Source organism: Xenopus laevis, chromosome 5S (assembly GCF_017654675.1).
Source record: "Xenopus laevis strain J_2021 chromosome 5S, Xenopus_laevis_v10.1, whole genome shotgun sequence".
Taxonomy (NCBI): Eukaryota; Metazoa; Chordata; class Amphibia; order Anura; family Pipidae; genus Xenopus; species Xenopus laevis.
Window position 1 is genome coordinate 91,960,915 of NC_054380.1, and position 15,963 is coordinate 91,976,877.

The following is a 15,963-nucleotide window of genomic DNA, read 5'->3' on the forward strand; positions in this document are numbered from 1 at the left end:
CTCGAGAGCAACATGTTGTATGTGGCAATAATGTTTTGTTTTTTAAACCAATAATATAGCTCAAATAAACGTATTTCATTGGCTGCTCTAAAATAGCAAGTGTATATGTTGCATTTGTACATTTTTCCTCTATCCAAAATAACATATTTTTTTTCAAATTTAACAGTTGTCCCCCTGCAATAGAAGTAATCCCAAACTGTTCTGATGATGAAAAGCTTGTTATTGGTAGTGACAACTATTGTGGAATCATCACTAATCCAAATGGCCCATTTAAAGATTGTCACAATGTGATAGATCCTGTAGCTTATTTCTATAGCTGCGCATACGATTTGTGTGAATTAAATCTGGATCCAGCCTCCCTATGTGACAGTCTTCAATCCTATGCAGAGGCCTGCCAGTCTCAGAGAGTCACCATACAGCCATGGAGAAATGACACTTTCTGTCGTAAGTAAAGCATCATTTACTAACATAAAGTAGATGGACACTTTTCTGTTTACTTTCCCAAGGCAACAAAAAACAGAGAAACATGAGACTATTCATATAGATTTAGGGGTACATTTCTTGTTCAGTTTCCTCCAACAGATTCTATATTTTTTGGGTCCTAGAGGACTACTTAAACATTAAGTATTTCAACCTACAAATGTGACTGTTCAAGCTTTGACAATATAAGGGTTTAAAAAACATAGTTGTACATGCACATGTTTTTCAGGGTTACCAAAAGATTGTGTGACTTGCATGTTTCATTGTTGCCAATTTCTGATGCCAGTTCCTGTATAAATCTTCTCCCAGGTAATTCGGGGTAACACACAGTGGTTTTATATATTTAGTTAGAGAGGAAAGAATACAAAACATGCATTGATTTTATTTTTTTCTCACTTAAAGTATACAGCATTATTAATTTGTATATTTTTGTGATTACAGCAATTGATTGCCATTCCAACAGTCATTATGAGATCTGCAGCACAGCATGTCCAGCCACTTGCGTCAATCCAGGAGCACCATCCAACTGTGATCTCCCCTGTGTTGAGGGATGTTTCTGTGACCCAGGATATCTCCTATACAACAAGAAGTGTGTTCCAAGCCTCCAATGTGGTTGTTGGGATGGAAATAATTACTATCCAGTAGGCTCGGAATTCTGGACTGATAGTACTTGCTCCAAAAAATGCAGGTGCCCCTCACCAGGAAGTGCTTTAGTTTGTAATGCTGCAACTTGTGACAGTAACCAATATTGTGCTACAATAAATAATGTTTCTGACTGTATTTATCATCAATATGGCATCTGCAGGGTCCATAATGATCCTCACTACGACAGCTTTGACAGACGCGTGCACCATTTTATGGGTCTCTGCACCTATACACTCTCAAAGCTTTGTTCCAATTCATCTAACCTGCCATATTTTAATGTCGAGGCCAAGAATGAACATAGAGGAAATCCTTCAGTAACATATGTGCAAAAGGTTATTGTCGAAGTCTATGGCTACAGAATACAGATCGTAAAGAAGGAAACATCTCGTGTTTTGGTAAGAAACATTTCTAATTTGGATGCTTTTTCAAGACTTTATATAGTAAGGCAAGTTCACATCTTAAGTGAGAAAACACATTTATATATTTTATTGTTTAAGTTTATTACTGGGTTTATTTTCTTGTGGCAATTCCAATAAAAAAATTGTTTTAGAAAAGTGAAATTAATTAAAGGAGTTGCAAACCTAAAATTGTATTTTCTTCCTCTAAGCAACATCTTTTTGCTTGAGTTTATTATCTTTTTTACAGGAATACCCATCTAAAAACTGATTTTGCATAATCAAAAAATCTAATTCTATGTATATTTTAGATAGTTTTAACATTAGTTGTAACCGTACTTGCAACTTAAAGTAGTATGTGATATCCCTTTCTTTTTTTTACACTTACTCAAAAAAAGAGGCAGTTCTTCCTTCAGGTATTTTAATCAGCTAACTTGTTTCAGAAGTTTGAATTAACAGGAGAAAATATAAAACATATTACTTTTAGTTGTATTGTTAGACTATATTGGTATATATTTTAAATAGAGCCCCTGTTCGGCTTATGCTGAAGATACAGTAGTTACGTATTGTACTTTTAAAGTTGAATTTGTATTATATTTTATGACAATTAACACAATATGCTTTTAATGCTCTACTTAAGGTTGATGGAGAATGGAACATACTTCCAGTATCTCTCAAGGGCGGTTCTGTAAGTAAAAGTGGAAGATACATTGTTCTAGAGACAGACTTCAAACTCCGGGTGTCGTACGACAATGATCATTCAGTAGAAGTGAAAATACCAGATACATATTCCAACAAAACATGTGGAATGTGTGGTAACTTTAACGGCCAGCAACAAGATGAATTCCTGATGCCAAATGGACAGCAAGCGCAGAACTCCAATCAACTAGGGAATAGTTGGTTGGTATATGATGAAGAAGATTCATTCTGCTCTAGTGGTCCTACAGTATCACCTCCTGAGACATGTCCACCAGAGAAAGAACAGCTATACCAAAGTGAAACCCACTGTGGGTTGTTAACAAGCAAAGACAGCCTTTTCAGTACATGTCATTCTGAGGTTGATCCTGCCATCTTCTTTGATAGTTGTGTATTTGATCTTTGTGCCCTGGATGGAGACAATAATGTATTATGTAGTGCACTTGAAGCCTACGCAGATGCCTGTCAGAAAGAAGGAATTACTATTCCCAACTGGAGAAACATTACTTCCTGTGGTATGTTTGAATATAAATGAAGCTTTGTTAATGCATGTTGTGCAGTCTTACCAACTGTTAATGAGTGATGCTTTTACAACAATATCAAGTATTGGATATTTTTTCTTAATTAGGTCTCCCCACTTGCCCAGCCAATAGCCACTATAATGGCTGTATGACTGCATGTCCTGCTACATGTGTTGACCCTTATGCTCCAGAGAAATGCAACAAACCATGCGTGGAAGACTGTGAATGTGATCCAGGATACGTCATCAGCGGTGGCATCTGTGTTGATGCATCCAACTGTGGCTGCTTGTATGATGACAAGTATTATAATGTGAGTGATTACCATATGAGATTATACTTCTTGTTTGTGTGGTTCTGTTTTAATATTGCTTTCTGCACCAATATGTTTTTCAATGTAAATGATCAATTTGGTGTTTTTTATACTAGAAAGGGGATTCATTCCTAGAGAAGAACTGTGAGAGAAGGTGTGAATGTCTAGGAAATAACAACGTGGTTTGTATTGAAACATCATGTGCCAAAGATGAAATATGCAAAGTTCAAAATGGTTTATTAGGTTGTTACCCAGCAAGCATTGCAATTTGCCACATATATGGAGACCCTCACTACTCTACCTTTGACGGAACACTCCATCACTTCCAAGGATCCTGTAATTATACTGTGACTGAGACATGTGCAAACACATCAAACAACTTTATTGTTACAACAAGAAATGAACACCGTGGAAGCCCAAGCTGGACCGCCATTAACTCTGTGGCTCTCACTGTGGATGGTCTGCACATCTTATTAGCAAAGGGCAATATTGTTTATGTAAGTGCTAATACTTATTGTTTTATTGGAAATTATTGGTCATTACATCTCTTCCTGAATTGTATTTATAAACAATTTTATTGCCATTCACTTATATACTGCTGTCATAAATAAATTATTGCTGTTAGACCCAATGAATCTTCAAGTCTAAGGCCCGTATCATACGTATTACGCAGCAATGCTAATGTAACCCACTTAAAACATCTTATAATTCATGAATTTAACCAGTGATTTATCACGATCAAGCAGTCGCTTACCAGAGATAATAGTTTATGCTGTAGCTTAGCAAAAATATCCAATGTACTTCTAGCTAGGATTGGTTCCAAACTTGGATGATTAATATGCATGAGCTAGGTCTTGCAGCACATGTGTGCAAATGTATATATTTTAAACAACATTTTCCCCTGTTTCTTGCCCTCAGGTCAACAATGCACAAGTGAACCTTCCTATTAATGTGTCAGGAATCATTATTAGTCACAATGGCCCTTATGTGACTGTTACTACAGATTTTGGCCTACAACTTCAGTTTAATGGTGACCATGAGCTGCTTGTTAGCATAAGTGAAACTTTAAAAAACATGCTGTGTGGACTGTGTGGCACTTACAATGGGAACCCACAAGATGACTTGATGACACCCAATGGAACTATTGTATCTGATGTTAATGATTTTGGAAACAGCTGGAGAGTCCCTGATGATGGCTGGATGTAAGTATTTCTTGGCCACCCTGGCACCTTACAGCCCTACACTCTACAGCCTCTGCCATTAATGCCACAAGTGCAACTGCTCTGTTGCAACCTTTAGCTCTCCAGCCGTGCACCTGTGTCTTTGCTAAATTAATCAAGTTCTGTCTAATGGAAGAGATTAAATTACACATTTAAAAACAAATGAAGACTATGTGTGTGTACCTGGTTTGAAAGAAATATAACTGCTGTTTTCTGTCATTATTTTGATATTTATGAAATACTTATATCTTGATATCATTAGCACGTCTCAGTGTTTGTTTATCCTGGGAATGCTGAGACAAATAGGGACATACAGTATATTAAATTTTATTCTACACAATTTTTTCAGATGTGATCCTAATCCTCCTCCACCTCCAATATGTCCTCCTCCAATACAGCAAGAGGCTGAAGCAAAGTGTAATATCCTACAGCAGATTAACGGTCCATTTGCACAATGCCATGTACTCATTCCCCCTCACCAGTACTTTGACAGTTGTGTGTTTGACCATTGTGCTACATCTGGAAGCGATGAATATTTCTGCAGTACATTGGAAGCTTACGCAGCTGCATGTAAAAGCGTTGGTGTTAATTTGGGAGACTGGAGCAAGGGTACCGTTTGCGGTAAATATCTAGTATAAGTATGATTTACAGTCAAGAACATGTAAACAGCACTAAAAACTGGTGGAAGTAACCCCTCCCTGCATTAATATGTAGATATAAATGTCCACTTCATTATCAGTAGTGATATGATTGACTATGTGGTTCCCTTAAACCTATTATTATAGAAAGGGCCACTATAATTTAATTTCTCCCTTGACTGAAATAATAAGATATGAATATTTTTGTGTCTTTTCCTTTTATTTAGCTTCTAGGAAGGTGTTATAAGTTTAATGTGCAATATAAGTGGTTTGCTTGCTCATTGCATGCTTTTTTATCAGAAGGTAGACTAACAGTCCAAGGAGCTTGATACAATGTCATTAAGGGCATCTCTAGCCAAACAAGCCAGTAATTATGCGTAGGAGGGTCATTTCCATAGGCTGTGTCAGAGTCTGTAGAGATAGATATTATAAAATAATACCAAAATAGATAACCCAGTATAGTTTGTGTAAAAATCATATACCTCTATCTATTATTCTGTGTAAGTATTATGGTCAAATTACCACTCACCATGGTGATAACAAAGTATCTTTATTGTGTGGAATTGTTATTAATTATTTGCAAAAAACAAATAGCCAATCAATTATGCCCTTGACAGCCTAAAGCAAATGATCTGTATGCATAAGTACAAGTGTGAGTGTGTAAGGCAGGTGTACATACATTATATTGTGGTCAGTACTACTTTCATACTGTGTCAGCTAATTCCTACATTGCCCCCTGTATTACATTCACACAACATAATTTAATTTTGAACTAAAGTATATAAAAGTCTTTGGGAAGAAAAGTTTCAGATCTTCAAACATCTCCTGGAACCTGTGAAATGTCCATTATGTAAATAAAATGTAATAGCAATTTTATTATTATATAATGAAATAGTAAACAGTGATAGGATATAAGAACTAATCTAACTATCCCTAAGCACAACTCTTTCACTTCAAACAAACTTTATTTTCTTCTGGATACAGCTAAGTTTTGTTCTCAAAACTTACCATCTCTCTGTTTTCGAATTGCAGTCAACTGTGAATTCTTCATCCCATTTTTTTCATTTCTTAGTACCTTCATGTACCTAAGCATAAGTCAAAAGTAGCTGAGTCATCATTGTCATTCTGCCAATAAATATCCAAAATACATGACAGTCACTTGTTGGACACATTTTCAGCAATGAAGTCTGAGAAGTGTTATAGTTCACAAACAGGGAAATGAATAAAAGTCATAAATGGAAAAAAATTGCAGACATAAGAATAACATTTGGCTTCATTAGACAATGATTAGACTGGGAACTAAATACAGTCTTAGTGACACAAATGCTACATTAAAAAGACATATAGCATAATTGACCTCCCCCATCTTGTAGGCAATAAAGAATACTATATAATTCCGGTTTCACTCTGGGTTAAACATTGTGCCGCCCACTCCCCTGCACAGCCTGGGAAAGGAGGCAGCAGGAAGTGGAAAAGATGGACAGGACTATTAGGGTTTTTGGAAAATTTTCAAGAAATCAACGGGAAACTACATTTTTTCAGGCACATTCCTTCAATATTTTAAAAAGTATAAAGTACTGGCACGTTCCTGTTTTTTTTACACAATATTATAATAAAAGTGGGAGACAGAAAAATATTTGCAATGTGAAAAGTTATGTCTTTGTGCCAACAAATTTTCCATTGTGTGAATTTAATATAGCTTTTGCAGAATCTATTTAGCGACCACTTACGACAGTGGAAGAAGGTTTGCGAATTTTATAGTTTGCGCCCTTGTCCAGTGAATGTAATAAAATTTCTTACTGAAAAAGTTGTTTGCTCCAAAACATTATGACACCTTCAAGCACTTCTTAAAAGAGGGCAATGCACAATTAAAATTTGCAATGTAATATCAGTTTAAGGAAGAATATTACATTGAGAAATGTGCCACAGATGTTGCAGTTTCTTAAATGTTTGCGACTTTCTAATGTTTATTTGTTTTATCAATGCAATTGCAGCAGCGCCAACACCAACTCCTCTTCCACCCTGTTCCTGGGATTGTAATTTTGATGCTGATTTCTGTTCTTGGACTCAGTCTGCTCTTGATGATTTTGACTGGATTCGTTACAAAGGATCAACACCTACCACTGGCAGCGGACCTTCATATGATCATACAACCGGAAGTATGTCTGTTTCCAAAAATGGAACTTATTTTTATCATTGCTTTCAGTAAGACACTTCATGCAGAATAAATCTACTAAGGGTATAACATAGTTAAAGTTATTGTTTAATATAGATCAAATGCATTTTATATAAAAATGTTCTGGCTTTGAAAAGACATTCAATATTTGTACATTCATACAATTACATTAGTTTAAGTCATCTGATCATAATTTCACACATATTCATGCAACAACTGACAACAGAATGATCATTGCTTATTTATATCTTAATCACTATCTATATAATTTTTTTTAAATTGATAGATGGTTTCTACATATACATTGATGGCCGTTCCCCCAGTGCTGGACAAAAAGCACGCCTCCTCAGTCCTATTTGCAATTCTGGAGGTCACCAGTGCCTAAGTTTTTGGTATCACATGTATGGAGTAGCTCGAACAATGGAATTAAATGTATATGTTGTAAGGAACGGGATAGAGGAATTGGTGTGGCAATTAACTGGCCATCAAGAGAATAGATGGTTACCTGCAAATATTCCAGTTGCTGGTGCAAGAAATGTTCAGGTGAGGTATAGTGCAAATCAGTTTCATATGATTTTTATTTTGATGTGATATAATGATTTTTTGTATGTTAACTCATTCGGTATGTCATCCTTGATATTGTTTATAGGGTGCTATGGTTCATTGATTAGTGTCACTGTAGATGACTTAACAGTGCCCAAACTGGGAAAATCCTAAAATATTGTCATTTAACCTTTTTAGCTCTCTTGATCTGTACAATGTTTGCCACATAAACAAATGCTCAGCAAATATCAAAGAGCAGGTTCAAATCTGTGTTGCTGGCAACAACAGTGTAGTGTAGAGCTTCATTTGGTGGTACTGAAAGAATTAATAGCTTGAACGTCAAAAATCAAGTAAATTTTCTGGCAATTTTTTGATTTTGGAATTATATAGCTTAAAGCCACTTACCAACCTTCCATTGTTCTTTTTGAGCCACTGGGTATCAGAAATTCATTAAGGTTTGGGGCAGCATAATTCTATGTACAAGTAACCCCCCTTTTTTAAATTCACAGATTATCCTGGAAGGGGTAAGAGGAAATGATTACCGCAGTGATGTTGCTGTGGATGATATTTTCATTTCTCCTGGATATTGCTTAGGTAAGGCAGTTGTTATTCTTATTTTAGCTTGAAATACAGTTGTGAAAAATGAGGGGGACATCATCAATGCAGGAAGCACTGGGCTCTAATTTCAGGGGATTGAATTACTTAAAACAGGGATGTCCTACCTGGGACATGTTGATTTATCATCATTTCTGTATATCTTCCCCCATTGGTGCCTGTGTGCCTGCTGGTGCTGTGTCTGCACCCCATGCCAATTTTTTATCAGGCATATGCTGCAAAGCTCAGCTAAACCACAGACAGAAGTACTCTTTGAATGAAAAGAAGTAAGCTTTTGCACCCCTTAGAGCACTTGTTTAGAGCACTTGTTTAGAGCACTGGTTTAGAGCACTTGTTTAGAGCACTTCTTCATTCTGTTGGTAGTACTACTACAATGAAATATCAGCAATTCATCCGTTATACATATTGATGGGTGAATTTATTCGCCAGGCTAGGAGGCTGTAAATGTCCGGATTTCACAGACGGTGAATGTTTTCGCTCGTCAAAATTGTCGCACGTCAAAATTATTCGGAACCCCATTGACTTTAATGCATTTGGACAAAAGAGTCGCACGTATAAAAATTGTCGCTCCTGTCAAAAGTCAAACATTTTTTCTCAAATTTCTCAGTGAAGCAAAACTGGATAAATTCACCCATCACTAGTTATACATTTGAATTCAAGTACTTCCGCCAGAGGTGGAAAATATAAACTAGTTTATGTATCTTTTCCCCACTGGTGCCAGAGACCATGGGAGGATTACTGTATTCAGATGTTTTTTATAAAGGAGCATGCAGGGAAGGCACATAGATGCTCACCACTCCTGACCATCCCTTTGCATGTAATTCAGTCTCACAAGTTAGCGAGGCCACAATAGGGCCCTGTACCCTAGTGCAGGCAGTAAGGAAATGGAGGGCTGCCTTGTGCCTGTCAGCATTGTGATCTGCACTTCCCACTACAGTTTTCATCTGCAGCCAGACCCCAGACTCTTTGAATGAGCGCTAAGTGATGAGCTTTACCCCGCTTAGTGCTCTTGCACTTCTGTTTGGGGGGTCTACAAAAATAACTTATTTTATCTGCTACTGCAGATGATTCCATCTTTTACAGTAGATGTGGCAATCACAAGTTATCTATTGTAAAGTTAAAGATTATTTGAATCCTTTTCTTTCCTAAATGTTTAGAATCTACTACCACTACTACTACCACCACCACCACTACTACAACTACAGTGAAACCACCATCTTCAGGTAAAATAAAACTGAATAAGACTGAGTTGACTCATTATTGAACGTAATGCGGTTTGGTTTTCAGCATTGCACATAACATTAGTCTGGGTATATAACTAGAACAAATGAGAAGTAGTGCAACAAGTTTTGTATGTTAAACATATCATCAAAATCACTAAGATGTGTCAGAGTTTGACAAAGGATAAGATGGGAAGTGTTTCACTCTGGCTTTCTCTGGCAGTACTTCACACACTCACTGTGCTTTGGGCTGGGCTGCCAGTAAAAATGATAAAATGATCTCCCAGTTTAGCAAATGTTTTTTCAAAGCTCATCATAATACTATAAATAAATATAGGAGACCCAATTTACTATTGCAGGCAAGTGTAAAACACTGGTGCATTTTCCATTTTGGCATACCAATTTAATTTCAGACTTTAATATCTGGTTATACCACAAAATGTTGCACTAATTAGTAAAAGGCACGTAATTGCATTCAAGTTTTACCAGCAACAAAACTTGTGTTTTCACGGGAAGCCTAGAAATTCGTAGTTAATATGTGCAGTCCTGTATTGAGAGGTTTCTTAAATATAAAATGTTTTTATGCAAATTGCTGATACCTACAAAGGATTTTAACAAAGTATATGTACATAGTTAGTTTAAATATCATTTTAATTGCCCTTACAAATCAATTGATTTGAGATTTTGAGATTTATGAAATGAAGAAAGGCTCTCTTCTCACGAAATGCTGAGAGAAATCTAATTAAAAAAACTTTACAAAAGAAAGGTAAAGTTGTTGATTAAGATTTAGATCTTGTTAATTTTTGACAACTGTTTTTTTTCTGTAGGTTCCTGTGTGGTGACAGGAGACCCCCATTATTACACCTTTGATAACAGGGTCTTTGATTTCATGGGGAACTGTACCTATACACTATCTAAGCTTTGCAAATTTGACAAAAACCTGATAGACTTTAATGTGGAAGCAAAAAATGAGCATCGGGCAGGAAACTCTCGTGTCTCATATGTGAAATATGTAAATGTTGATGTGCATGGATATGGGATCACCCTGGAGCAGAACCAAGAAGTTAAGGTGAGCTTCAAAGGAGGAAGTAAATGTAAGACTAGGGCATCAAGAAAATGTCCCTTAGCAAATTTTGTTCCTGCAAAAAGGTGATCTTGACCTGTAGATTTTATCACATGATCAGCATATAATGTTATTTCTATTGTTTACTTATCATTACAGGTGGATGGACAGCCTGTTATTCTTCCAGTTGAACTTCCCCCAGAAGTTAAAATCTCCTACAGTGGACATCATGTAATGGTTACAACAAGCTTTGGTCTGAGAGTGCTATTTGATGGAAATCACAGAGCAGAAGTGAAGCTTTTGGACACCTACTCTAATCAAGTGTGTGGTCTATGTGGAAACTTCAATGGAAATCAAACTGATGACTTTTTGAGCCCAAGTGGACAATTGGAGAAAGATCCAGTTGACTTTGGTAACAGCTGGCAGTTGGAAAATTACACAAGGTTAGTCGGCCTAAAGTTTATGAAGCTGCACAGAATCAAGAGTTGGGTTCAGGATTCATCTTAATCCCATTGTGTCTGGCAGGATTAGGATACAGCTAAAATATTTGCCAAACCAAATACACATACTGACAGTTGGGAAAGTCTTTTGAACAGCGTTATCCAAGCCCCTTTCAATTTTAAATATGCCAGTTCATCAGAATTGATTTGCCTGCTTTAATAAGTCACAGTTGTATGTGGATTTAGAGTTGAACTCAACACTCCATTGTTTCATTAAGTCTTAAACTGGAGTGTCTTCCTTAAGTCACGGACAAAATGACTTCTTAGATATTGTGGTTAGGACAAGGCTGCCTTGTGTCATCCAAAGCTGCACTCTGCACTTCACACTAGATTTTTTTATCAGGCACAAGGTGCAGAGAGCAGCCATACCTTGAACAGAGCGTGCTTTAGCCCCTCTTGTACTTCTGTCTGAGATCATAGTAAATTATCCCTTAGTTATTGTTATTTAACATAATACTATTGTTTTAGCACAGTGACCCCCAACCAGTGACTCAAGCGAACCATGCAGTATGTGGAAAAGTTTTGTTTTTTAATCCAATAATATATCTCACAGAAACATATCTCATTGCCTGCTCTAAAATAGCTATGGTATATGTTGCATTTGTACATTTTTCCTCTATCTCAACAATTTCTTTTTCCAAATTTAACAGTTGTCCCCCTGCAATAGAAGTAATCCCAAACTGTTCCGATGATGAAAAGCTTGTTATTGGTAGTAACAACTATTGTGGTATCATCACTAATCCAAACGGCCCATTTAAAGATTGTCACAATGTGATAGATCCTGTAGCTTATTTCTATAGCTGCGCATACGATTTGTGTGAATTAAATCTGGATCCAGCCTCCCTATGTGACAGTCTTCAATCCTATGCAGAGGCCTGCCAGTCTCAGAGAGTCACCATACAGCCATGGAGGAATGACACTTTCTGTCGTAAGTAAAGCATCATTTACTAACATAAAGTAGATGGACACTTTGAATTAAAAAAAACAGAGCATTATGAAGACTATTCCTATAAATTGAATATTTTAGGGGTACATTTCTTGGGTCAGTTTCCTCCCACAGATCCTATATTTTTTGGGTCCTAGAGGACTACTTAAACATTAAGTATTTCAACCTATAAATGTGACTGTTCGTGCTTTGACAATATAAGGGTTTAGAAAATACAGTTGTTCATACACATGTTTTTAAGGGTTACCAAAATAATGTGATACTTGCATGTTTCATTGTTGCCAATTTCTGATGCCAGTTCCTGTATAAATCTTCTCCCAGGTAATTCGGGGTTACACACAGTGGTTTAATATATTTAGTTAGAGAGGAAAGAATACAAAACATGCATTGATTTTATTTTTTTCTCACTTAAAGTATACAGCATTATTAATTTGTATATTTTTGTGATTACAGCAATTAATTGCCATTCCAACAGTCATTATGAGATCTGCAGCACAGCATGTCCAGCCACTTGCGTCAGTCCAGGAGCACCATCCAACTGTGATCTCCCCTGTGTTGAGGGATGTTTTTGTGACCCAGGATATGTCCTATACAACAAGAAGTGTGTTCCAAGCCTCCAATGTGGTTGTTGGGATGGAAATAATTACTATCCAGTAGGCTCGGAATTCTGGACTGATGGTACTTGCTCCAAAAAATGCAGGTGCCCCTCACCAGGAAGTGCTTTAGTTTGTAATGCTGCAACTTGTGACAGTAACCAATATTGTGCTACAATAAATAATGTTTCTGACTGTATTTATCATCAATATGGCATCTGCAGGGTCCATAATGATCCTCACTACGACAGCTTTGACAGATGGGTGCACCATTTTATGGGTCTCTGCACCTATACACTCTCAAAGCTTTGTTCCAATTCATCTAACCTGCCATATTTTAATGTCGAGGCCAAGAACGAGCATAGAGGAAATCCTTCAGTAACATACGTGCAAAAGGTTATTGTTGAAGTCTATGGCTACAGAATACAGATCGTAAAGAAAGAAACATCTCGTGTTTTGGTAAGGAACATCACAAATTTGATTGCTTTTTCAAGACTTTATTTAGTAAGGCAAGTTCACATTATCAGTGAGAAGCACGTTTATATAATTTTCATTATAAATTACTGATTTTTTTTTTCTTGCGGCTATTACAATAAAAAAGTAGTTTCAGAAAAGTGCAATTAATTAAAGGCGTTGCAAACCTAAAATGTAATTTTTTTTCCTCTAAGCAACATTTTTTTGGTTGGGTTTATTTTTTTTACAGGAATATCCATCTAATAAAATATCCATGCATAATCAAAAAAATCTAATTCTAAATATATTTAAAATAGTTTTAGCATTAGTTCTAACCATACTTGCAACTTAAAGTAGTATGTGTTATCCCTTTCTTTTCTCTACACTTATTCAAAACAATGTTGCCGTTCTTCAGGTGTATTAATCAGCTAACTTGTTTCAGAAGTCCGAATTAGCAGGCGAAAATTTAAAACATATTACTTTTAGGGGCAAATTCACTAAGATGCGAAGTTGCGCCAGGCGCAACTTCGCCGCACTTCGCCGCACTTCGCCAGGCGTAGTTTCACCAGGGCTCCGCAAATTCACTAAAATCCGAAGTTGCGCACAGGGGTAGCGTAAGGTTGCGAAGTTGCGCTTGCGTTGATTCGCTATATAAAGCGAAGTTACGCTAGCGAAGGCTAATTTGCATACGGCGCGAAATTCAAATTTCAATGGAGGAACACGTATCTGCACTACAAATGCCTAGAAAACCTTCAAATCAGCAAATAAAAATTTTATTTTGCCCTACACATGTGCCCACTGTCTAGGTAAGTTGCCATTAGTCAGGAAATGTAGGGGGGAGGAAGGGGAGCTCCAAAAATTTTTCGATCTTTTTCAGCCTATCAGCCATCATGTAGAAAACATGCCAGTGCTTTTTTGGGACAGAAAAAAAATTGACTTTTTTTTAAACAATCCCTATCTACTCTATTGCGCTTCGCCAGGTCTGAGGTGGTGAAGGAAGTCTAGCGTAAAAGGTAGCGTTCAGTACACTGCGCAAGTTAGTGAATTTGCATAGTTTCGTCGCTAGCGAAACTTCGCCTGGCGTAAGGTTGCGAAGTAACACTAGCGAAACTACGCCAGCGCTCGTTAGTGAATTTGCGCAGTAGCGAAAATGCCAAACGCTAGCGAATTAACGCTAGCGTTCGGCGCTTCGCGGCTTAGTGAATTTGCCCCTTAGTTTCAGTGTTAGAATATATTGGTACATTTCTTATATGTATTTTGAATAGAGCCCTGTTTGGCTTATGCTGAAGATACAGTAGTTACGTATTGTACTTTTAAAGTTGAATTTGTATTATATTTTATGACAATTAACACAATATGTTTTTAATGCTCTACTTAAGGTTGATGGAGAATGGAACATACTTCCAGTATCTCTCAAGGGCGGTTCTGTAAGTAAAAGTGGAAGATACATTGTTCTAGAGACAGACTTCAAACTCCGGGTGTCGTACGACAATGATCATTCAGTGGAAGTGAAAATACCAGATACATATTCCAACAAAACATGTGGAATGTGTGGTAACTTTAACGGCCAGCAACAAGATGAATTCCTGATGCCAAATGGACAGCAAGCTCAGAACTCCAATCAACTAGGGAATAGTTGGTTGGTATATGATGAAGAAGATCCATTCTGCTCTAGTGGTCCTACAGTATCACCTCCTGAGACATGTCTACCAGAGAAAGAACAGCTATACCAAAGCGAAACCCACTGTGGGTTGTTAACAAGCAAAGACAGTCTTTTCAGTATATGTCATTCTGCTGTTGATCCTGCCATCTTCTTTGATAGTTGTGTATTTGATCTTTGTGCCCTGGATGGAGACAATAATGTATTATGTAGTGCACTTGAAGCCTATGCAGATGCCTGTCAGAAAGAAGGAATTACTATTCCCAACTGGAGAAACATTACTTCCTGTGGTATGTTTGAATATGAATGAAGCTATGTTACTGCATGTTGTACAGTCTTACCAACTGTTAATGAGTGATGCTTTTACAATATTAAGTATTGGATATTTTGTCTTAATTAGGTCTCCCCACTTGCCCAGCCAATAGTCACTATAATGGCTGTATGACTGCATGTCCTGCTACATGTGTTGACCCTTATGCTCCAGAGAAATGCAACAAACCGTGCGTGGAAGACTGTGAATGTGATCCAGGATACGTCATCAGCGGTGGCATCTGTGTTGATGCATCCAACTGTGGCTGCTTGTATGATGACAAGTATTATAATGTGAGTGATTACCATATGAGCTTATCCGTCTTGTTTCTGTGGTTCTGTTTTATATTGGTATCTGCACCAATATGTTTTTCAATGTAAATGATCAATTTGGTGTTTTTCATTTATACTAGAAAGGGGATTCATTCCTAGAGAAGAACTGTGAGAGAAGGTGTGAATGTCTAGGAAATAACAACATGGTTTGCACTGAGACATCATGTGCCAAAGATGAAATATGCAAAGTTCAAAATGGTTTATTAGGTTGTTACCCAGCAAGCATTGCAATTTGCCACATATATGGAGACCCTCACTACTCTACCTTTGATGGAACACTCCATCACTTCCAAGGATCCTGTAATTATACTGTGACTGAGACATGTGCAAACACATCAAATAACTTTATTGTTACAACAAGAAATGAACACCGTGGAAGCCCAAGCTGGACTGCCATTAACTCTGTGGCTCTCACTGTGGATGGTCTGCACATCTTATTAGCAAAGGACAATATTGTTTATGTAAGTTCCATTACTTATTGTTTTATTGGAAATGATTGATCATTTCATCTCTTCCTGAATTGTATCTGTAAACAGTCTTATTACCATTCACTTATATACTGCTTTCATATTCTGCAGCACTTTCCAAAGATTTTAAATAAATAAATAAATAATTGTTATTAGACCCAATGAATCTTCAAGTCTAAG

At 36.9% G+C, this 15,963-nt stretch overlaps 1 protein-coding gene across 1 annotated transcript in view; it reads left to right on the forward strand.

The window, feature by feature from the left end:
- LOC121394113 (IgGFc-binding protein-like) overlaps window positions 1–15,963 on the forward strand; it is a 90,994-nt gene that overhangs the window by 27,789 nt on the left and 47,242 nt on the right. Inside the window, exons 33-51 of the mRNA XM_041564118.1 lie at window positions 167–444; window positions 922–1,069; window positions 1,286–1,520; window positions 2,161–2,743; window positions 2,845–3,047; window positions 3,164–3,544; window positions 3,966–4,249; window positions 4,617–4,845; window positions 6,977–7,064; window positions 7,368–7,624; window positions 8,134–8,218; window positions 9,397–9,462; window positions 10,287–10,528; window positions 10,682–10,965; window positions 11,673–11,950; window positions 12,422–13,020; window positions 14,394–14,964; window positions 15,075–15,277; window positions 15,397–15,777. Coding sequence (XP_041420052.1) covers window positions 167–444; window positions 922–1,069; window positions 1,286–1,520; window positions 2,161–2,743; window positions 2,845–3,047; window positions 3,164–3,544; window positions 3,966–4,249; window positions 4,617–4,845; window positions 6,977–7,064; window positions 7,368–7,624; window positions 8,134–8,218; window positions 9,397–9,462; window positions 10,287–10,528; window positions 10,682–10,965; window positions 11,673–11,950; window positions 12,422–13,020; window positions 14,394–14,964; window positions 15,075–15,277; window positions 15,397–15,777 — 5,395 coding nt within the window. The remainder of the gene's footprint in view (window positions 1–166; window positions 445–921; window positions 1,070–1,285; window positions 1,521–2,160; window positions 2,744–2,844; window positions 3,048–3,163; window positions 3,545–3,965; window positions 4,250–4,616; window positions 4,846–6,976; window positions 7,065–7,367; window positions 7,625–8,133; window positions 8,219–9,396; window positions 9,463–10,286; window positions 10,529–10,681; window positions 10,966–11,672; window positions 11,951–12,421; window positions 13,021–14,393; window positions 14,965–15,074; window positions 15,278–15,396; window positions 15,778–15,963) is intronic.